The sequence below is a fragment of the Sinohyriopsis cumingii genome, chromosome 14 (assembly GCF_028554795.1).
Source record: "Sinohyriopsis cumingii isolate HCF-2022 chromosome 14, ASM2855479v2, whole genome shotgun sequence".
Taxonomy (NCBI): domain Eukaryota; kingdom Metazoa; phylum Mollusca; class Bivalvia; order Unionida; family Unionidae; genus Sinohyriopsis; species Sinohyriopsis cumingii.
The window spans coordinates 3,670,387-3,696,323 of record NC_142974.1 but is presented as its reverse complement, the minus strand read 5'-3'; the positions used below and the strand labels follow the sequence as shown (position 1 = coordinate 3,696,323).

The 25,937-nt window shown below is 36.0% G+C and overlaps 1 protein-coding gene across 1 annotated transcript in view; it reads right to left on the bottom strand.

Annotated features, from left to right (window-relative positions):
- The window catches only part of LOC149783109 (coiled-coil domain-containing protein 43-like), a 31,077-nt gene extending 7,305 nt beyond the window's left edge, over positions 1-23,772 (bottom strand). Inside the window, exons 1-4 of the mRNA XM_089931332.1 lie at positions 23,508-23,772; positions 20,590-20,677; positions 8,053-8,197; positions 4,085-4,170 (exon numbers count right to left, since the gene is read on the bottom strand). Coding sequence (XP_089787458.1) covers positions 4,085-4,170; positions 8,053-8,197; positions 20,590-20,677; positions 23,508-23,678 — 490 coding nt within the window. The 5' untranslated portion in view covers positions 23,679-23,772. The remainder of the gene's footprint in view (positions 1-4,084; positions 4,171-8,052; positions 8,198-20,589; positions 20,678-23,507) is intronic.
- Between the last annotated feature and the right edge of the window lie 2,165 nt (positions 23,773-25,937).

The window sequence follows — 25,937 nt, the reverse complement described above, 5'->3', positions numbered from 1 at the left end:
CCAAGACCTTGCCAATGCATAGGTAACACACCTTCTTTACCCTGAACATAAAGACCTTGCCAATGCACAGGTAAGACACCTGCTTTACACTACACACCAAGACCTTGCCAATGCATAGGTAACACACCTTCTTTACCCTGAACATAAAGACCTTGCCAATGCACAGGTAAGACACCTGCTTTACACTACACACCAAGACCTTGCCAATGCATAGGTAACACACCTTCTTTACCCTGAACATAAAGACCTTTCCAATGCACAGGTAAGACACCTGCTTTACCCTACACACAAAGACCTTGCCAACTCATAGGTAACACACCTTCTTTACCCTGAACATAAAGACCTTGCCAATGCACAGGTAAGACACCTGCTTTACACTACACACAAAGAACTTGTCAATGCATAGGTAAGACACCTGCTTTACCCTACACACAAAGACCTTGTCAATGCATAGCTAACACAACTTCCTTACCCTGAACATAAAGACCTTGCCAATGCACAGGTAAGACACCTGCTTTACACTACACACAAAGACCTTGCCAATAAATAGGTAACACACTTGCTTTATCCTCTACACAAAGACCTTGCCAATGAATAGGTAACACACTTGCTTTATCCTCCACACAAAGACCTTGCCAATGAATAGGTAATACACTGCTTTACCCTACACACATTTTGGACATTTTTTGCTTCTTTCAGTTACAGTAATTCTACTTTTGACCTTTAGAACAAAAATCAATAATCTTCAATAACCTACCCTCAAAAGTTTGGTCATGTGATGTAGAACTAACACTACTGTGCAAGAACTATTTTTCTATTTTGGTCTCACTGAGCTTCACCTTTGACTAAACTGATAGGCTTCCTCCTTATCCCAAGTGCAAGCCATCCACACTAATTTGGTAACTGTAGATGGCAGATGTATTGTGTGGAAAGGAAATAAGTAGAAACTGATGTATTGTGTGGAAAGGAAATAAAAAGAAATTGATGTATTGTGTGGATAGGAAATAAGTAACTGTAGAAGGCAGAGAAATTGATGTATTGTGTGGAAAGGAAACAAGTAACTGATGAACAGAATGACTGAGAGTATCCTAACATAATACACTCAAGCATATACAAATTACACTCCACCTTATGGTGGGCAGATACAAATTACAATCCACCTTATAGTGGGCTGATAAAAGTTACACTCCACCTTATGATAATCATGTACAAATTACACTCCAGCATATGGTGGGCAGATGAAAGTTACACTCCAACTTATGATGTTCATGTACAAGTTACTCTCCACCTTATGACAGTCATGTACAAATTACATTCCACTTTATGGTGGGCAGATACACATTACACTCCTCATTATGATAGGCACAAATTACACTCCACCTTATGACAGGCATAAACAAATTATTCATTCAGCATGTGCTTTATTATCATCTGATTAACACAAAATAAGAATTATATTCCAATCCAAAAGAACATTTATGCCTGGTATTTATCAATTATGCTAATATACTAAAGTATTTTGAATCAGTAACACTCCTCCCTCCACTAAATGACAACTTTCCTCCATCTAACTCCTCCCTCCACTAAATGACAACTTTCCTCCATCCTAACTCCTCCCTCCACTAAATGACAACTTTCCTCCATCCTAACTCCTCCCTCCACTAAATGACAACTTTCCTCCATCCTAAGTCCTCCCTCCACTAAATGACAACTTTCCTCCATCCTAACTCCTCCCTCCACTAAATGACAACTTTTCTACAAGTATGGACCTCCATATACTTTTTATAATTAATTTGAACAAAGAATTTCATCACAACACTTGCCCCATTTATTTTCATTTCCATTGCCTAAGCAAGTAGTTGGTACTTATCTTTCCTGACTGGGGCCCAGAGTGAATGAGTAGTCTAAATACTCACTGTTCCATATCACTGCCATCTGTGTGGATTCAAGTCTTGGGTCTGGTTACTGTACTTAGTTTCTACGGTTGGTGGTTTTCCTGGTTTCTTTCTCCACCAGTTATACTGGTCACTATGTATAGCTTATCTTGTGCTGAAAAATGGTGTTAACCCCCGTAAAAATAACCTTCCTGACTGGTTAGATGCATCTTGGTGTCTATTTGCCTGTGTGAAAATTAACTTGCCCTAGGCTCTGGAAAACAGGAATTCTATATTGTCTCAAATGCTGATCACTAAAATCTTTAATGAACTGAATAATTACTTATTTTCTTTGGGCTTTATATGGAGAAAGTCCATGCTTTCAATATGTCAAGTTTCGTGTCCTCAATTCTCAGTTCTTAAAATTTGGTCTACTGTCTCGTACATAAATGTCTGTTAGAAAGCTGGATGAAGTGTGCAAGAAAATGAAAAAATGTAATGCATTATCTTTGAATACACAGGCACTCTATTTGTGTCCAAATGAGTCTCAGTGTTGACATGCCAAATGTTTGCTATATTGACCAAGTAAATAACCCTATGATGTCTAACTGAATGTCAATGCCGGCCAAGTGTCCTCAATTCCTATAATTTAAGCACCCCATTGATATCTAAAACTGAACACCAGTACTGCCAAGTGTCCATAACTTCTTATAGCCCACTTTATTAAATTGTTAGTTGTAGCACTTTATATACAGTGACCAATTTTAAACAAGAGGCCTAGATCAAAAGAAGATCACAATCTGACTAACAGAAACAAAACAGATTTTAAAAAAGCAGATGGCTAAAGGACTGTGCTAGCAGAATGCTTTTGTCAAATTTGGGCAAAATTCTGCTGAACTATTTGAGAGATTCAGAGAAAATTAACTGAAAGGCTTTACAGGATGGATGGCCAATGAGAACCATTCCAACATCTCTGAGCAAGCTAGAATACTATTTCCCTAATTCAGGACAAATTCTGTATAAAAGTTCTGAGATGTTATTTGAGGTTTTTCTATTTCAAGAAATAGCTGGCAATATCTGTGAGTGACTGGCATGATTCATACAAGTGTGAAAGACCATAATGGATGTGGTTTTTTTTTATTTGGTTAGATTCTTTTCAGAAGATGTGGTTTTAATTTATAATGAACACAATTAATAGTGGGACAGTCATTTCTAGGTTTAAAATGACCTCATGGCAGCATAATTTCTTTTGCACTGAGACAAATTATTTTAAGGTTTTTGAGAATATATTACAAAATTCTCTATGTTTAAAAATGTTGGTCAAATCTGATGGTGGATCAATATAATTTGCATGAATCTGAAAGGACAACAACCAAGGATACTTTCTGTCAACAACCAAGGATACTTTCTGTCAACAACCAAGGATACTTTCTGTCAATAAACATGCTTTCTGTCAATAAGCATGGATTCTTTCTGTCAACAACCATGCTTTCTGTCAATAAGCATGGATACCTTCTGTCAACAACCAAACTTTCTGTCAACAGCCAGTGATACTTTCTGTCAACAAGCATATTTTCTGTCAACAACCAAGAATACTTTCTGTCAACTAGCATGCTTTCTGTCAATAAGCAATGATACTTTCCATCAACAAGCATACTTTCTGTCAACATGTATGGATACTTTCTGTTAAATACAGTCAAACAGGTTTTTTTTAATTTATAAGTCTTCAAACAGCACTGGCAGCAATATTTGCTGGTGGATCCAGGCATTATTTGTGCAAAATTTAAATGTCTCCATACCAGGATGCTTTCTGTGTAATAGTGGTTTTAACTGTTTTACTGGTTTATGTTGTTGTTGGTGGTGATGTAGGGTTTAATGACATTTTTAAGCAGAAGATAGGCTATATATGGCAACCAGTACAAATGGTGGAGGAAGAAACGAGGAAAACTCTGGAAAGAACCACACCAACCCAGGAGGAGCTACTGGCAAGCATTCTCACATACCCACATAAGCCATACCTGAGACCCAAACCCATGCAGACAAAGGTGAGATGGCAGTGATACAGTCAGCGCTTTAGACCGCTCAGCCACTCGGGGCCCCTTGCTGATTTGTGAGAAGCTGAAAAGAAGCAAATGCTGATGACAGAAGGACATATAGACACAGAGCCATGCTCACTTGAATCTATGACCAGGTGGTCTAGAAAAGGATACGGTCATTTTTATCCACAGCACCTCCACCTCCACCACCACCACCACCTGCTGGGCCAGCACCTCCTCCATCATTACTGTCATCATCTCTAATATCTGGTCAAGGTCCATATCATGAAATCTAGTTATTTATCTTCAAACTTACATCTGTAGTTAAGTATGTAATAAAGTGAGTACACACGAGAATAAATCCTAACCTACATACGTGCAGACATATCTTTATGGACATTCCTCAGCCATTTTGACTGTTCTTGATTGAAACTAAATGGCATCCATCTACCCAATCACCCACCCACATAATGGTGCTGAAAACAGATGATACCATGCAATGATTCCTATAAGACCATTTTAAAGACTATAACATAAGTAACTGTGGCAAATGGTAATTTCACTCGGGTCAAAGACAGACCAACTATGCTCGTGAAAGACAGTTCAACATCAATCAGCCATATATATATATATATATATATATATATACACACACACCCCCCGCATACATTAAAAATAAAATGGCTTTTAAAGTGTTGGTAAAAAGCAACCTGATTACTATTGGTATATCAAATTGTGATCCACCCATGCCACAAATATATGCATATATAAACTTTCTTGCTGTCAATTCTAGGCATATAGAACAAAGATGACTTTCCACTAATTAATCCAGGCTTTCTAAATGAATTTAATAAGATACATAATTCTATCACAATCCTTTCTGCTTTTAAAACCAAGCAGCGGGGGAGGTGGGTGAACAGACCATGGGGGGGGGGGAGAGGAGCAACACCAACCCCCTGCAGGACTCACGGTACTAATTCCACTCCAATGGTAAACATATGGAAACACTGTCATATTCAAAATTCAATAACTTAAAATTTATGGGTGCTGATAATGACACCTATAATTTTTCTTGCACATCTAACCTTGGTGCAAGCTTATGTGTGGAGAACACCATATGACCCGCGGCAATTTGTTTACATACATGTGCATGAAACACGTGTTATTGATTCTGCACCAAATGAATCAGGTGCTATTTTCAGTATTGAGTACTCCTGAGTCAAGCCTGTAAAAATGCTAAAATTGCATCAGTAGAAATTTGTCAATATTTTTTTGACATTACATATAGGATGAGCTCTCAAAAGATATTTTTCCTAAAATTTTAATTTTCATTATTAACCAATTATGGACCACCAAACCTGTAAATACTCTATTATTTCTTCACCCATTTCTAGACTGGTTCACAGTTCTTCCGTATAATTAGTACCGTGTGTCCTGCAAGGCCCCAATTCTTTAATAAGGACCTTGGAAAATTATTGATTTGTTAGTTGCCAAAAACCGATCTGAGCCCTGTCTGGAAGTCTGGTTAACTAGATATTGGTGGTGTTTTGAAATTCAAAGGGGGGACCAACTATTTTTTAAAACTGAATAGCCACAATAAGGCCATGCCCCTCTCTAATGCAGTCTAGGCCAAGTGCAAAAAAAAAATAACCAAGGGACATGCACACCATTGCATTTACTGATATTTGACTGTTTCATGTGCAATTTAGTGTATAGGTTGCTCAACCAAGGATTTTGTCAAGGCCAATGTGATATTGTGTTGCTGGATCATGTAAATTGATTGTAATGAATTCATGTGGAGTTCCCTAAGCAAGTGCAAAGAAGTTTTTTAACTTACTTATGTCTATGTCACCAACAGGGCAACAGGTCTGATGAAAATTTTGTAGTGCATGTGTATCAACCCTGTTAAAACATTACAGTTATCTCTGATCACTATGGAGATATGAGCATACCATTGTGTAATGTAAATGACATCTGTTTTATGTCTGCATCATGAAAATATTCTGGCTGGATTTGTTTGTCAAGAATGACATATACGTAAACCACAATATTATTAATAATACCATCAAGAACTTGACCAACGGTGCATCATTGATGTCAGTGATAAGTACAACAACACCTGCATCATTCGATAAGGAATCTCCTGCAACACACTGCTAGCAATATTATTGAATTCTTTTAGGATGTCATAATATTGCTGTCGTCAGTGGATGGTGCTATAAAATAAAGTTTGAGCCATCTCATTATCAGGCTGAGCAATAACTGAGTTTTACCAGACACACATGGACCAATGACTCAAACGGAAATACTGGATGTTGCTTGACAGGTGCTTGCTCTTGTGTCAATAAAAAGTCAGCCGCAATCAAATTGTAGGAATATGTATTATTTATAATCATGAGTATATAATGTGTTTGATGCAAGGCTGTCGCTAAAAAGTCAACCGTGTTCAAATTGTAGGAATATATATTATTTACAATCATGACTCCATATTGTGTTTGATGCAAGACTGTCGCTGATACTATTAGATTAAGAGCAACAATGACAAAGAATAACAGGTGAGCATCAAGTGTGTAAAATGTGGCACATATCTAGCAGACAAAGCCTTCATGGCATCAAGTGTGTAAAATGTGGCACATATCTAGTAGGCAAAGCCTTCATGGCATCAAGTGTGTAAAATGTGGCACATATCTAGTAGGCAAAGCCTTCATGGTGATATACTGCAGATTACCAGGAACTCCTTGATCTTCTGGGATATAATTACTGTGGTCCTGGAACCTGAATTGCTATGAGAATGGATGGAGAAGAAAAAAAAGGCAAATTTCCAGTAAATGAGATTGATCAAGCATGCCATGCTCAAGACATCACATATATCAAAAAATGTCTGCAACAATGACATATCGCTAATGTCAAGTTGATTCATGCTCTGAAGTAAAAAAAATAAAAATAATGACAGTCATTTGCCAATTGGTTGATAAGATCCGCTAATGTGGGTACATGAGAAAGCTTGCCAGCAGCTTCTTGAGGGTCGGTGGTTCTTTCCGGGGATTTCCCGGGTTCTTCCTCCACCATTAATACTGGCCGCCATATATAGCCTATCGTGTGCTGAAAAATGGTGTTAAACCCTACAACAACAACAACAACTTCCCTAATCCATGCAAATCAGTACTAATTATAGTATTATGCCTTTCCTAATCCATGCAATTCAATACTAATTACAGCATGGTATCTTTCCTAATCCATGCAATTCAGAACTAATTACAGTATGATCCCTTTTCTAATCCATGCAATTCAGAACTAATTACAGTATGATCCCTTTCCTAATCCATGCAATTCAGAACTAACTACACCATGATGCCTTTCCTAATCCATGCAATTCAATACTAATTACAGTATGATGCCTTTCCTAATCCATGCAATTCAGTACTAATTACAGATGATGCCTTTCCTAATCCATGCAATTCAATACTAATTACAGTATGATGCCTTTCCTAATCCATGCAATTCAGTACTAATTACAGATGATGCCTTTCCTAATCCATGCAATTCAGTACTAATTACAGATGATGCCTTTCCTAATCCATGCAATTCAGAACTAATTACAAAATGAACCCTTTCCTAATCCATGGAATTCAAAACTAATTAATGAAAGATGCCTTTCCTAATCCAGGCCACTGACTATTAATAAAACTGTTTTGTAGAAGCAAAGTTTAACAACTGTGTGAATAGATGAATTCTCATTATTTGATTTTTCTTAATTTCTTAACTAATAATATGTATGTATTACTGTACTAGACTTCACTGTATATCTAAAGTGTTTTTGTTTTCTAAAGAAAAAAGTTTTTGACAAAAGTTGAAGGAGGAATTCAGGATCTGAAGTTTATCAGAACCAACATCTCGCATTAACAAAACTAGCAAGGGAGTCCATTCTGTAGCAAGGGAGTCCATTCTGTATGTGGCAGTTAAAATAACCAATTGACAAATATCATTCCAAGACCCAAATGTTATTCAATCCACCTTCCCCCATGTCAATCATTATAAGGGGAAAATATCCACTGGACAGTTCAAACTATTTATAACACATATCTCACAAATTTATTATAGTGCACATCTGACAAGCTTCTTTCTACAAGGGTCAAAGATACTCTTCATCCTCGCTAGAGATGGTCCCATACTGTGCCAATATTGCTGCCTTGGCTTCTGACATCTCCTTGCTTACCTCCCTTGGTTTCACAATCTCAATCTTTTGATTTTCTAGCATTTCTGCCAGATCACTAACTTTGTCATGGCCTGAAAGGGAAGAAAATCTGTTATGCTCTGTATATAGAAAATGCATATAAAAAACCTGATAAGGAATTGCCCATGGAAATCTTCATGACTTTATAAACTTTGGACTATAGCACTTTACAATGACCAATATCAATTTCAAATTCTGTCCATGGATGACATTTGTACCATTATCCTTTACACTGGAAAATAATTTTAAAGTTGTTTGCCAGTAGTTACAGGGTGAGAGTGTTAGGGTTAGGGTTAGGCTTGTTTTTTGATGGTACAACAACACTTTAATGTTACAGTTTGCCAAGGCTACTAAAGTGACCTGCCCAAGAATACAACAGCCTTTCCAACGTCATCTAGGTGATCCAATGGTGGAAATCAGACATGCAATATTTGGGCCACAAGGCCACTACCTTAACCTCTAGGCCACAGAGAAGTGAGCAAGGAAAAACTGCATGTCTTACATATAGTTATACCCATAACCAATGAGCCACAGAGCTGAAAAGGTGGGGGTGGGGAGTGAATGAGAGTGTTATATACATGTGTATATGGCTTGAAGAGTAGTTGTTTTGGGGTTTAACGCCATTTCACAGCACAAAATAGGCTACACAAAGCAGACAGTCTAAGTGATGATGGAAGAAACAAGTGTGATGTATATTTAATATGCATTGTTTGTTGGTATTTTGTACCTAATCTTGTCCAGAATGAAGTTTACTGTGTACCTGACCAGTAACATTTATTTTGTAAACAACATATTAAATTGCTAGCATTTTTCTGTAAGTTTACATTTCAGATCATTATCAATGAAGGTAAACAGGTTTAACTGGGTCTGGGTCAAGATATCACATTTCCATTTGGAAATTCCAAAATTTGTTGACAACTTTGAAACTTTCATAAAGGAGACTGACCTACATCCTGGCTCTATTAATCTGTATTAGCTTTTTAAATGCCTCAGCATAACGAAGCAGAATCAGTTTATTGCTGTGTTCAGTTTTTCATTGGGTGGATTAGTTTATTCGATTATTATTCACTGGAAATACAAAGTGATCATCAATAATATTCTTGGGCTGGAACATTAATTTGGCATTACAGTGAATTCAAAGAACATTCTGGATTATATTGAGATACATCAAAAGACTCTAGGCACATTGTAGCATTCAAGGCCACTGCAGGCTTATCAGCACATTTAATATTGGCGCTTACTTAGATTACCGCTGAAATTCAATTGGAACTTTACACATGAGTTTTGATAAAACTCCAACAACTATGTATACTGTAAGTTCTTTTTAAATTTTCACTCTGCATTCTAGGGAAATAAATTATTTTGCTGAATTTTACAAAAATCGTTTTCATTCTATCCTATTACTTTCTTTAAAACTGTAGAGTTCCCCGTAGGAACCACTGACCCATGGGAAGTTAGTGGTAGCTTTTTCACATATCCACATTGGCTGAGCCCGAAATTCACACCCATAGGTGAGACAACAGTGATCTGTAAAGGAAGGCACTTTAGAACACTCAGCCACCAAGGCCCCAAAAGATTAATCCCCATACCTTACATACAGTCACACATGATGTTACGACTCTATGGACTCATATAATGGTCATAAACAAGTAACAGAACGAAGCAAAATCAACAAGTTTAGTAAACTTAACAAGTAATTTCATTATCAAAGTTATAAATGAAAACGTGAGGAACTTGCACATAAGTATTATGAAATAAATCCAAAATAATCCTGAAAAAGTTTTATTAAACTCCAAAAGAATGAAAAGTTCCATATAAATTTCAGAACTGGAAATGTATTGGTCTGCCAAGAATCGTGATGTTGTCGAAATGGCACTGTCCAGAACTCCTCTGAATAATTCTCTATAGTTCCAAAATAATAGTATACTCCTATGAGCACATTATATTTCCAATGAACACTCCAAATGAATTAAATTTTTCCTCGAAGTCCAAGACTAAGCCCCCAAAAATATACCAATAGGAATGAGCCTTTAAATACTATGGCATTCTGATGTTTCAAACATTATCTCAAATTTAAGAGTTGATTGATCCCCAGGTCTGGGTTTGACCTGTTTGTCACTGGGCATGCTCTAAAATACATGAAGAAAGTGATAGTAAACTTTTACCTTTGCTCTAAGATGGACAACTTTAATCTTCCATCTTCTTCCTGAATGTAACAATCCTCAAATCAAATTAAGGATGATAACATTTAACTAATGTATATATATATATATATATATATATATATATATATATATATATATATATATATATATTTTAATGAATTTACACTTAACCCTCGAAAACTTGTGAGTCACATCCAAAAATTATAAAGTGATGTCATCACTGCTGGATAGCAAGAAAATTGTTGAGAGGGGGGTGGGGGTGGCAAATGGACTATTTAATGGATGTATACCCATAGAGTCGTAACATCATGTGTGACTGTATGTAAGGTATGGGGATTAATCTTTTGGGGCCTTGGTGGCTGAGTGTTCTAAAGTGCCATGTATATGTGGTCTTAACACAGCTCCACTCAACTCCATGAACTTGGTGTAAACACTGGTGTTAAATATGCTAATACCTGTAGCCATCATTTATACTGTGGATTTATGACAATATTAAGTTAGTGTAAGTGAAATTTTATGTGCACATGTTCATGTATTCAAGTGAATTTGGAAACCTGTTCAGAACAAAGGATTTTTGGCTATCCAAGATGGCTACCGAAGTGGATATACTTGAAATTGAACTACACCTACCATATCTGAACTTCAGTTGATACCAACTCAAACACATTATGCAAGTTTCATTCAAAAGTTTATGGATATGTGCTAGCCATAAATAAGGATCTGATATACTTTTGCTATCACTGCTATGAACAAGCTGAAAATATCAGAATCATGGAAACATATTTAAATACCAGCCTTGTAGGTTCCTTACTCAACACACTCAGCTCAGCCTTTTCTGCATCATTCTCTGGCTTTAGTATGTCTGATATACCTGAAGATCAGAGCCACACAGATAATCCCATGCAGGAAAGTCATGTTCAGAATAAAAATGAAAACAATGGTGCAGATGATGATTTGGAATTATCCATTATGGCTGACACTCCAGAATTCTTGAGGGTCAAACATAATAAATACAGTATCACTGTGAATATAGATCCACAAAAGTTTGAGTTTGTAAAACAGATATTGGATTCAGAACCTTGCATGACTTCATGCAGTTCAAGTGTACAAAATGGTATTATCTACAGAACACAAGAGAAAAACACTGTGACAGCTACATTGTATAAAACAACATGTGTCTTACATATACAGGGGCTGAACAGTCTCACATGGTTAGATCATATTATCTGTAAATGTAGACAGGATGAGAATACCCATGCTAAAGGCATTTATATGCTGACATCTACACCAGTAACTAGATGTAGTACCAAACATGAAACAGTTCCTAAAGTCTTTGACCTAAATGACTCAGGCAATAAAATTAACACCCCTCCAGAGTGTCAGGCAATTACACGCTCCATAAATCATGACCACAGCAGTGATGGCTTAAGCCTTAATGATTTCTTCATGTGTGTACATCAAAAAACAATTAGGAAATTGGAGACCCAAATCGAAGAATTAAAACTACAGTTACATGCTATTAAATCAGCACAGGGAAAGGTTAATGAGCAAGTAACCTCATGTGAAACAGCAATTCAGACAGACTCCCAAATATCAACAGTATCAGATGCTCAGACACAGACAATCCCAGTACCAGCCAAAAGAAAATGTAAAATGACCATGCAAATAAAAACTGATGCCCAAAGTAATCCTGCATTGCAGACAACAGTATCCCCCTCTCAGTCATGTGACACACCTGCAACAGCAATAAGTGTACATCCATGGCCCGCAGTTCAAACAAGTCTGTTACCTTCACCAACAACTGCATTTCCCAGTGCTCAGACAAATGTGTCAGAATCAACAACAGTAGTTCACACAACTGAAACACCAATTTCAGCACCCCTTCCTCCAAGATATGTGTCTGAAATACAATCCAGAGTCCAACACACGACATCACAAGCCAGAAAAGATAGGACTCTAATAATTGGCTCCTCAATTTTGAAAAGTATAATACCAAGGAGACTTTTTAAAACAGATGTACAGACTTTAAGAGGTGCAAAAATCAACAACATCACTGACAGAATAATGAACAGCGACCTAACCAAATACAAACAAATTATTATTTTAGTAGGTGGAAATGATGCCTGTGAGGGAAGGTCACTAAATCAACTCAAAACAGATTTTGAAAGTTTATTGTATGCTGCTAGATATTGCAGCCCAAATACATGTAAATTAATGATATCGGGACTACCTCCTCATGTGGACACCAAGGCCAAAGAAATAAATGATCTGATAATTGACTTATGTGAAGATTTCAACCTACAGTACATTCCACAATACAAATCTTTCTTCATTCAGAATCAGGATGTCAACCTTAGTCTCTACCACAGAGACAAAATTCATCTAAGCAGAAAAGGAACCTCTCAGCTACTGAGAAATATTAACATGTATGCCCCTATTTTCAAGCACTTTAATGAAGAGTGTTGTCTTAACTGTGGAGAAACTGAGCACATGACACAGGTATGCCATCATGGCAAACAGATCGAGTGTTTTAGGTGCCATAAATATGGACACAAACAAAGACTTTGTCCATCAATGTATACATATTAGGAAGCTGGCAAAGAGGAGAATGCCAACGCTTCATTTACAAAAAAACTAAATGTACCCAGTGGGACTCTTGACTCTAACTATTCAATGGACACTATTGTAGATGCAAATGTAAATGGATTTTCAGGGTTTGTAGGTGACTTTGAAGATGCTAATATATATGAACATTTAAATATAGAAATAGGATGTCAGAATGATAAAAGCAGTATGGAGACAATCTCAGTGAGTACCCCATTGCATGATGACATACATGTAATTGATATGAAACTAAATACAAAAGGTTTTAACATAGGTCACTTAAATGTACAAGGTATAGTGGGAAAGATAGACCAGATTAAGTTAATGTTGTCTTCCATGGAAAATAATATACATGTTTTAGGACTCACTGAAACCAAATTAAATGCTAACCACAATGATGATCTATTTCACTGTCAAGGCTACAATAAACCATTTCGTAGGGACAGAGAGACAGCAGGGGGGGGTCTTGTTGTATACATTAGGGAAGATGTAAATGTAAAAAGGCGACTTGACTTGGAGTCACATGAAATTGAGAGTATCTGGGTGGAAGTTTTTCAAAATAATGCAAAATCTTTCCTAGCTGGTTTCATTTATAGACCACCTTCCTCCAAAGCATTTTGGAATGATAACTTTTTGAAACAAATAGAAAATGTTCTAGCACAGGAGAAAGAAACATATATACTCGGAGATATAAATAAGGACCTTCTCAATACTCAAATAAGGAACAACTGGATGGAATTTATTGAATCATTAGGCCTAGACCAGCTGGTAAATGAGCCTACAAGGGTAACAGAAAAATCAAGCACTCTTATTGATCCCATTTATACTAACCTACCAGACAATGTGGCTTGTGTTAATGTACCAAATGTTGGTCTTAGTGACCACTATCCTACTTTTTTGACAAGAAAGGTTAAATGCAAGAAAAATAAGAAAAATACACATAAAACGATCACTTACAGATCGTTCAAAACTTTTAATGAAGAACAATTTCTCAATGACCTATATAAAGTTCCATGGAGTATGATCCAAAATTTGGATGACATAGATGAAGCCATGAGGGTGTGGACTGACTTATTTATGGATGTAGTATCTAAGCATGCACCACTGAAAGTACATCGAGTAAAGACTGATATTCAACCTAATTGGCTTACTACTGAAATCCTAGATGCTATGAAAACACGAGACAAATTCAAGGCTATGGAAAACCATGCACAATATAAAGTATGGAGAAATAAAATAACAAATATGATCAAAAAAGCTAAAAAGACTTATTATCAATCATTGCTTGAAAACAAAAAGAGCAACACAAACTCCATTTGGAAAGTCTTCAATGAACTCACTGGAGGAACGCACAGAAAACAGACAAATAAAATTCACTCACTTCTGGTAAATGACACCATAGTCACTGATGAAACTGACATTGCAAATGTTTTCAATGATTTCTTCATCAACATTACCACAAAGTTAAAACAGCCAGTGATAGAAAACAACTTTAATGAACTGAAAAAGTTCTGCAGCAGTAAAATCTCAAAGGAGGTATGTTTCTCTATCCCACCAGTGTCAAAAAACTTTGTTAAAAAATGTCTCAGTGAACTTGATACCAAGAAAGCTACAGGACTTGATCAGATTGGTCCACGACTCATTAAATCTTCTGCCTTTGCTATTGTAGATAGCATAACATTCATAATTAATTTAAGTATTGCAACCTCATCTGTCCCCAAAATATGGAAAACTGCAAAAGTAACTCCTATTCACAAATCTGGTTCTAAGGATGATGCTGATAACTACCGACCAATTTCAATACTACCAAACTTGTCAAAATTGATTGAAAAACATGTCCATAACTCATTCATGTCATATTTAACCAAACACTTGCTGTTACACCCTAATCAATCAGGCTTTAGACAGAACCATTCCTGTGAGACTGCCTTGATCTCCCTAACTGATAAATGGCTTCAAGCACTTGACCAAGGTAGAATAATAGGAACTGTATTTGTAGATTTCAGGAAAGCTTTTGACATGGTGGATCATGAAATCCTTTTGAAGAAACTGAAAATCTACCAGTGTGATGAAAGAACAATTAGATGGTTTACTTCATACTTAAATGAGAGAACACAACATGTTTACATAAATAATGTTCTGTCTGAACCTGAAACAATTAGATATGGAGTACCACAAGGCTCAATTCTAGGTCCACTACTATTCATTTTATTTATTAATGATCTACCACTTTTACTAAGAGACTCAATATCATCTACAGATCTCTATGCTGATGACACAACATTGTCAGACATCCAAAACACAAAGCATGAGCTCGAAATTTCTTTACAGAATGCACTAAACAAACTGGAAAACTGGTGCACATGTAATGGCATGGTGGTAAATACTGGTAAAACTAAAATATTACTTATCTCAACACGCCAAAGAAGGACAAATCTTGATAGTGATGAACTATGTCTGACATGGAAGGATACAAATCTGCAAATAGTCTGTCATGATAGGCTACTTGGTGTTCTGGTAGATAATAACCTATCATGGACTGAACATATCAAACATACCAGTAAAAAAGTCAATTCAAGTTTATGGCTTCTCAGTAGGATAAGACATTTTCTCCCTGAAAGGCACAGGAAACTATTTTATAACAGTTACATACAACCCTATTTGGACTACTGTAGTACAGTATGGGGCAATTCAAATGATAAAAACATAGCAAAGCTGGCACATCTTCAAAAAAGAGCATTTGGGCTAATATCAATCCAGAAAGAAAGCAAGGAAAGTTTAGCTGATAGGTTAAAAATATTACCTATTAAAGACCGAATCTGTTTGAGAAAAGCCAAATTAATGTACAGGATATCTCAGAATAGTGCTCCTGAATATTTACAATCACTATTCCAGTATAGGCTACCTGGTAATACTCCCCACCTGCGATCCATGTCTACCAAACAGTATAAAATTCCCAAACCAAATAAGGAGTTATTTAAAAAAAGTTTCCAATACTCTGGAACTCTGCTCTGGAATAGTATTCCAGCTGAGATTAGAAATGCCCACTCTATTTCCTTCTTCCAAACCCAATATATCCAGTGGCTTCAGAGATGCAGCTTAAATAAATAAATTCCTTTGTATGAGGGCCTCAAGGTAGATTAGTTTTTAGCTAATTGTGTAACCCTCTTTAAATAAGGTCATTATTATTATTATTATTTTATCTCATTGGAATTAATTCTTAATAAAGCACTTTTTCTAACAAAGTTGTTAGCTTTTCTGTATAAACCATGAACTTTATTTTCAAGATGCCCAGCCTATGAAAGATCAATAACATTATTCCAGCTGGTTTCAACAACCTTCACCTGTACATGAAAACAGTGTATTACATTGCTGTTGTTGCTAATTGAAAATCAAACAAGATTCCTGTTTTAAAAACTGCCAACATTTATTTCAGGAAACAACCATTAATTTCATAACTCTGACAATCACTTATCCACAATGAACCTTTTCTGTGAAACAAAGTTTCTCATTCTAATTGTTATCTCTTATGCAGATAGGATTTTAATGCTTTTTAACTTTTATTTTATTCCAGCCCCATTATCTGATTCAATATAAAAGACGAAATTAACATGATAATACAAAATAGATCTGCTTCAGTGCAATACAACGCAGTCACATGGTCAGCACCTAATTAGATTCTCGCCTATATGCTTGCAAAGATATAACTGTTATGGTAAATTTACATATTTCAAGTTTAAATACAAGATGGCACATGCCATTATGATAATCGAATTTAAACCGAACAAAACAACAGTTAAAACATGAATTTCACTTGACAAACTTATTTAATTGGTATCTAATTAACATGCTGCTCCAGTGGGCATGATTGACATTTTCATTTATAATTTTTGTTAGAATATTGTCATTTATGGTGTACTAAGAACACTGATTGGAAGGGACATTGAAAAATATATTTCTTCTTATTAAAGTTTGAGAATTTCATCATGTTGATTCAAATTTCTGGGTACAATCAAACATTTTTTTGAAAACACAAGCAATATATAAAGGTTTATCATTATACAAATAGGGATGATTTTTTTGGGGGGGGTTATTTTCTAGTAAAAGATAGATGAAAACAGTGTTATTATATCACTGTTGTTGCTAATTGAAAACCAAACAAGATTCCTGTTTTAAAAACTAGTGACATTTGTGGGGGTATTTTCTAGTAAAAGATAGAATTCACACCTGACCCCAGCATTATAAACAGGTTGGAGGGTTATCCAGGCACAAGCAGGGATGGTCCTGGCGTTTAAAAAGCTGTCGCAAAAAAAATCGCCAACCTCAATATTTTGTCGCCAATTTTCAAAAAGTGTCGCCAAAGCAAGTAGTGTACATTTTTCCAAGTGTTAATTTAGTCTATTAATGTAACAGGCAATGAAAATTACAAAAGATGGGTTAGTTAATACTTTAATTAAAACAAGCATTAACAAAATGTTACAAAGTGTTACATGAAGATCCGTCGCGATTTTAGGGCTGCCCACTTGTTGAATGCAGTTTCAAAGTCTAATTTTTCACATCTGTACATGCTGATTCTCATTAAATTCTCGAGAGATGAGATGCAGAGCTTATTTCTGATGTCAGTTTTTATGAGGTTCATCATACGGAATCCACGTTCACAGTCTACAGTGCTGACAGGTGACACTAGTAGTCTTTCAGCAGCACGCAACCCCCCCCCACCCCCCCACCCCATGGCTAGCTTCACAAAGCTTGTAGCGAATTGCTTCCTAACTCCCAAGAATGATCACTGAATGCTGTATAAATTTTCTCGACAAGAAAAATAGGATCTCCATTCCCATGAATGAAACGTACACGAGTCAACACCTGGCAATACTGGACTGTATATATAAGCATAAATTCACACCCAATTTAGGGATTCTTTCACTCCTGTATTTTGAGAAATAAATAATTATTATTAATTATTATTATTAATTATGCAAAACTGTTATGTTTTTTTTTTGCTATTTCTTGTTGTGGAGTTTAAGTCTCTGCAGCCGTAACATGGGACTGATGGCAAAAGGAAAAGATCAATGAGTAAAATGCTGCACTGGCGACAGATGTAATTGTGACTGAGATTTTTTCCATTGGATTTGTATTTATACACAGTAGTCGGTACTTCAAAGGTTATCAGTTTTCTATGAAGGTTCAGCAAAACTATTGTATTGGTATATGTATAAAAAAACCAGAAGGATTAGCCATACAATTAATTGTATCTGTTCTATTCGCGTCTTCAGAAGTCGGTCAGTTGTAGGTATAGTGCAGTAGCATGATTGACTGTATCGCAGCATACTGTCCTCAGCCCAGATGTCAGCATAAGCAGATTATGATGTAACAATGCACTGTAAAGATGGGGTTGTCAATAAGAACAAAGGATCGTTTGTGTAACAGATTGATTCCAATGCATTGCTTAGTCAAGTTTGTGGCTTCCTTTCGTTCTGCCTTTTAATTTATCCAGTCCAAATCCATGATTGTATGTACAAGTTAAATAACCAAAAAGTATGTCGCCAAAAAAATTGCCAGATGGGATATTTTTGTCGTCAATAAGGAAAAAAAATCGCAATTTGCGACACTGGCGAAGCCCAGGACGATCCCTGCACAAGTTATTGAGGGAGTAGTGTAACATTTCACTGGGTCCACCTCTACCTCAACAAAATCATTCTAACTGACATAAACTCATCAAACAAACCTATTGTTACTGGAAAATAAAGATGCGATAAACAAGAGCTGGGGGATATCCAATCGAGAGCAACTGTATAATATTGTGGAGATAAAAACAATTTAGACACTAAAGCGGTAACACTCACAGGGAATTTCAGAATGGAGGTTAGATTACTGTACAATATGGTGTAAGGGATTTCAGAATGGAGGTTAGTTTCTTGTACAATATGGTGTAAGGGGCTTAAAAAGTGGAAGACATGTTTTTGCTTAATATGACTTAATTTACATGTGACTATTCAAACAACAGCAATTGTGTTACAATCACTGTAATGTATTCCTTATCTGAAGCACTAATCTTTTACCCACTGTGTTACAATCACTGTAATGTATTCCTTACCTGAAGCTTTGATCTGTTACCCACTGTGTTACAATCACTGTAATGTATTCCTTATCTGAAGCTTTGATCTGTTACCCACTGTGTTACAGTCACTGTAATGTATTCCTTATCTGAAACTTTGATCTCTTACCCACTGTGTTACAATCACTGTAATGTATTCCTTATCTGAAGCTTTGATCTGTTACCCACTGCGTTACAATCACTGTAATGTATTCCTTATCTAAAGCTTTGATCTGTTACCCACTGTGTTACAATCACTGTAATGTATTCCTTATCTGAAGCTTTGATCTGTGACCCATTGTGTTACAATCACTGTAATTTATTCCTTATATGAAGCATTGATCTGTTACCCACTGTGTTACAATCACTGTAGGCTAGCGTGGGTACGTGGGAAAGCCTGCCAGTAGCTTCTCGTGGGTCGGTGGTTCTTCCCTGGGTTTTCCAGGGTTCTTCCTCCACCAGTTATACTGGCCGCCATGTATAGCCTATCTTGTGCTGAAAAATGGCGTTAAACCCTAGATCAACAACAACAACAACAACAACAATCACTGTAATGTATTCCTTATCTGAAGCTTTGTTACCCAACTGCTTACAAAAGTAACAGATCTGAGCCTAGATAATGATCTGTTACCCAACTCTTTTGAGACTGATAACAACTCAAATCCAAGTTCTCAATCTGTTACACAACTCTTTTGAGACTAGTAACAGATCTAAGATCTATTACACAACCCTTTTGAGATTAATAGCAAATCAGATCAAAGTTATAAATTTGTTTGAGGCTGTAGCAGATCAGATCAAATTTATCTATTACCCAGCTCTTTTGAGGCTGATCTGAGACCTGAGCTCAGATAACGATATGAGATAAGTAGAAGAACATAACTTTCATTAGTAAATATGTCAACATGGCAGATATCAACTTCTCTGGCAAGTAGTTCCCAATTATGTACTACTGCACAGAGATAACTCGCTGAGTGTATATGCTTAACATACAATCAGTTTTAAGTTCAACTCAAACAACATAAACCTGAATCTGCCATCATGTAATGAGCAGATAGATCAGGGTCTCATTGTCTGTTCTACAGCTTAGTCCTAACAAAACTAGATATATCCAGATCTACCAGCACACACCTAGATCTACCAGCACACACCTAGGTCTACCAGCACACACCTATATCTACCAGCACACACCTATATCTACCAGCACACACCTAGGTCTACCAGCACACAACTAGATCCACCAGCACACACCTATGTCTACCAGCACACACCTAGGTCTACCAGCACACACCTATGTCTACCAGCACACACCTATGTCTACCAGCACACACCTAGGTCTATGCAATTTGCAAATAGATAAGCATAGTATGGTACATTAAATGAAGGTGTAGGATAAGTTACCTTTTGTATGCAAGCTGTACCTATTGTATGCAAGCTGTACCTTTTATATGTAAGCTGTACCTTTTCTATGCAAGCTGCACAGCTAAAATACCTCTTGTATGCAGAATAAGATAGATCCAACATCCATCAGAGAGCTACGACAATGGAATTTGAACTTTATGACTTGTGTAACTTTCTCCCTTACCTGTTTCATCCAACTGGTTACTTTGGAGACCATGAATTCTGTCCCACTGTTTCAAAATCTCATCACACAAGTTATCATATCCTTCTTCCTGAAAAGAAAAATTTACAATGAATGGACAGTATATCTTTAAATACTATATATTTCTAATGCGGTTGCAACATGAATGGACAGTATATCTTTAAATACTATATAGTTATAATGCAGTTGCAACATGAATGGACAGTATATCTTTAAATACTATATAGTTACAATGCAGTTGCAACATGAATGGACAGTATATCTTTAAATACTATATAGTTACAATGCAGTTGTAACATGCTGTCTTTGTATGCAGTCATAGTCAACTTAGTGTGCTCTCTTGTGTACCAACTTGTTATGCTGCTTTTATGCTGTCTTAGTGTGCTGTATTAGATCATTGTATCCTGTCTTGGTGTACTGTGTTAGCTTGCTGTCTTAGTAAACTGTTTTGATATATTATTTTTATAAACTTGGTATGATGTCTTACATGCTGTCTTAGAAAACTGTTGGTATGATGTCTTAGCATTCTCTCTTGTTACATGTTTAGGCTCACTTAGACAATAAGCTTTGTAAAATTTAACAAATAATTTATTTCCCTAGAAAAACAAGGTAAAAATAGGAAAAAGAACTTGTGGTTCTAAGAATCACATCCAAAAATAGTCCAAGAATAATCCAAGAATTAAAAATTATAAGTCCTAGTAATAAAAAGTCCTAATGAAACTGAGTTCGAATCCCAATAAAATCCAAGATGGAAGGCAATGACGTATGTTGTGGTCAGTGTCGTACTGATGTGTCAACAGTTCTTTGTTGAATCACCAAAAATAATATTCCACTGTTTGAATTCTTAGTAAATTTTAATATCTGTCCTTGTCCAAGAATTGATTCAGAACACTAGTATTTCCGGAAAAACAGACTTGCAATCCAAATAAATTGAAAAAAACAATATAATTAGACCAAAATTGGTCACAACATAAAACACTTTAACTTCTCAAGTGATAAGGCACTAATGACTATTCTTTCTCAAAATATCAATTATAAATCTAGATACAACGCAAAACAGATGCCCAGATGTGGGTCAATCCTCTGGGAAAAACTAATTGATATATGTTATTTGTCACGTACTCCAAGTATGGCCTTGATTCCACTTTATGAACGTTACTCTGAGAAAGAATATAAAAAGTTAAAAAATAAATTGTTTTCTACAACTATCACTGGTTCTGAATCAAGGTCAGGATTAGATGCAATGTTTCTATAAAGTTGTTTACATCAAAAATATAAATAAATCAGTCAGAACTGAACTCTATTCCAGTAAATAAAGTTTTGTATGTCTGGGTCTCACTGCCTAACTAATGGCACTGTGTAGCATGTTTTGATGTCAACTAACATCAAAACAAAAGTGAAATTTTCAGAAATATCTCAAACGACAGGCTACCAATAATGATGCTTTTCTACAAAGTAAATTCATAATGTTTAAGTCAGACTTTACTTACTCTGATGTCTTTTCTGTAATAAATTCAAATTCTCACAAAAGAAATGGACTTGTTTTCAAGTTTTGTTGGCCTACATTTCAGTTGGCTGGAAAGCAATAAAAGCAAAATGCCAAAACCAGGTTGAGTAGAAATATTATTCTTTAACGAAATGAAAAAATATATATTATGCCTATTGGAACTATAAGCAACATTTCATTTCATTCATGAAACATATCCCCCAAATGAAATTAATTGAACACACCTTGACTACCGTTGCATTTCAATAAATTCAAATGTATGTCAATGGAACATGCAAATGTGTCCATTTGTTAGTGTCAGAATTTGATTCCACCAGGATAAAAACAGCACAGTAAGCATATTAATTACATATCAATTTGTGGAAGAGTGTCCATATGGGGAGCCAAGTGTGTGAGATATTCCACAAACTTTGACTCCTCATTCAGATGTCAACTGACATCGGAACATGCTTACAAGGCCATTATTATTATTAATGGTAGTCCTAAATGTAAGACCTCGAAGCTGATATTCATGTTGTGGGCGTCAAGGTCTTACAGCCTAACTAACAGCATTGTGTAGCGTGTTTTGATGCATAGGTAAAATTTTCAGGAATATTTCAATCAACTGACAACTAAAATAACGATGCTTTCTATAATAAATTCAAATTCTCACAAGAAATGAACCTGTATTCAGGTTTCGTTGGACTATATTTCAGTTGGCTGGAAAGCGATGAAAGCTGGGAATACCGAAATCAGGTTAAGTTGAAATATTGTTCTTTAACGAAACAAATACAAATATATTATGCCTATTGGAACTGTAAGCAACGGTTTCTTGCGTTCAAGAAACATATCCCCAACATGAACCTACTTGAACTTACTTCAGCATACCTCGACTACCGTTGCATTGCAACAAATTTAAATGTATATCAATGGAACATGAAAATGCATCAATTTGCTAGTATCATATCTTCATTCCGCCAGGATAAAGACAGCACAGTAAGTATATTAATTACACATAAATTAGTGGAAGAGTGTCGATATAGGCTGCCAAGTGTGAGAGGTTCCTGAAACTTTGACTACTCATTCCGATGCCAACGACATCAGAACACGCTATACAAGGCCGTTATTTGGACAGTAAGAGAAAGCACTAAAACAAAAACTTGTGCTGTCTTACATTGTAGGATTAGGACTAATGGTAGAACTACATAAACCGTAGTGAATGTATAACATAAACCACCTGCTGGTGTGTACCAGTATCCAGTGTGGAATATATCGCTATTGTTTTTTTTTTTACTGTGAAGTAATATTTCAAAGCTACGTAGATTAAGGCTTACACTACACATGTGATACGTCTTACAGTGTAGGATTACTGTACACCCCCACCCTTGTTCCACGACGTAATTTTCAAGCTTACCACAACTTGTTCTAGGATCCCTGACAAAGAATCTTTCTTGTCTTCTAAAGATGAATCTTCTTCGAGTATCCCTGAGATGTACGGTCCAAAAACATCCATGTCTATATCCTGGTTGTGCGACAAAAGTTTATCTCTCAGCCACTTGTCATATGGGTCCATGGATGCCGCCATCTTGAACAGGGTTAGGTGGGTAACACTAAAATGCCAAAAGAACTTCGCAGAAGAAATAAGTGCGAAAAGAGCTTGTATTTTATTTCTTGATCAATCCAATAATTATTTTCGTAAATGAAAGATACCGACAAAAACATGCTGACTAATGCATTTTCAATATGAATTTTCATAACATTATGGTCAGACGACCAGTTAGTACGAAAAGCGGTGTGTATAATGACTTGCGAAAAGAAGAACTTAGTGCGGAAAATTTGTAATTTCGTTCTTTTTTCTCAAATTCAATTATCATTTTTTAAATGAACCGTGACGCTTCGTCTTATCGTCTAACTTTGATATATACTTTCGGCAAAATAGTTAAATGAGTGTGCATTATTGACGACCCACTTCAATTTATTTATATATTATCGTTTTCATTTTAAGTCATTTCAGATTTGCTAGTCTTAATACATTTATAGATTTGTAAGTTCAAGGTGAACTAGAAATGTGATGGGGTTGAGGCAGAGTGTTTCAATAGAATACTTTTGTCGGCGTTGTCGTAGTAACGAAGATGGACATCTGACTATATCTTGTTGTGTATGGAGAGACTGAAGAAGGTTTGCGAACAAATGAGATGATTTAAGAAAAACTGGGTATGCGTGTAACCAAAATAATTTGAGAACTCGATGAGTAATACATGCACACAAAGGCCACCAATGACTTCGGAAATTACTTTTTTAAGCTCATGAACAATGTTGTGATTTGGAAAACCAAGGAAAACCAAATGAATTCGAATTGATCTTGTTCGTGATAGTGAGCAGGAAAAACTTCAATGGTTCATCGCTGACCAGGCCTTTGAATCCAGAAAAATCTTTGATGGTAGTAGCTATGCTCAAGGCATTTTGAAAAAACGTGTTTTCAAGTTGTAATATTAACATTTTGGGATTTATGATGTTCTCATTATTACATATTTTCCCTCATAAACCCTGAGATATTTCGTCAGGAGCTGTTCACAAATTTAAATCTAACAATAACTGGCTGTCAAAATTTTCGACTTTTCAACATCAACAGGTTTTTCCTAAACAATCGGGAATTTGTAAAAATTTAAAAAAAAATGAAAACATTTTTTTTTAATAATACCCTAAACTAAATAAATGTTCAGATATTAATGAATTTATGCGAGTAAATAAAAAAGGACATTTAAAACATGTGTTTAAAAAAAAATCCACTCACGGTAATTGGAGAAAATGGACGCTGATGTGCATTAGGATTCACATCGCTTTGACTAACTCCAGAATATTATTAAAACCCGGGTGAATCAAAAATGCAAAATGCGTGTTACTATGCATTGTTTCAATTTCTTCCTAAGTACTGAGTAGCAAATTAAAAATTGAGACTATACTTGATGTGGTGTTTGGTAAGGTTGGGGTGGGGTGCTCCCAATATATTAATTCAATTACTATGGAAGTCCCACACAGGCTAGATCTTGTAGGAAGTGAAATTAGTGATAGAGAGAGAGAGAGGTAAAGCTCCGAGCCCCCAGCCAGCAATGCCGACAGTTAAATTATTGAGAACACAAAGTTAAAATTCAAAGGAATAACAATTTAATGCAATTCAATATTCAAATGATAATAATATCCCAATCACTCTTCTTCATCTCGACCAAGTGATAGCCTATTGCATCCTGTGATTTATAGTGTGAGATCGCTTTTCCACCTGTTCTTGTTTTCTACTCATCTGTATCTCTCCTATCCCGCCAATTCCTTCTCTCCTTCCGACTTCCCTCATAACTCCTTCTCCTTGACTGATCCTTCTCCAATTTCTCCTCCTCGACTCCTTTTCCTTCTCCTCTGCTCTCCGACTAGCCTTCGATTCACAATCGACTTCTCCACTAGTCTCTATTCCGTCTCTCTCCTAGAGACTCGGGACTAAACCACACCGGAAGTCTGTCCCCTAAAAGCTTCCTGTGAAAACACAAGGACGTTAGCATAGTTCCTTAGCCATCTCGTCTCACACTAAACCAATAATCAATCATCAGATAAAGGCTATTACATTTTTTGGTCACGCATTCTTGCACATCGAAATACCCATACGCTCTTGTATGTTAAACAAGATCGTAATAAAAGCACGGTATCACTACTTATCATACAGACATCAATAAATTGCGTCACATCCGTATATATATTATTAATCTCATTATACTGAACAATAGCACAGCAATCAGACGCATCTCTATACATTTCATTCCCACAAGTGTACACAAATATTCAAATTAACTAATTT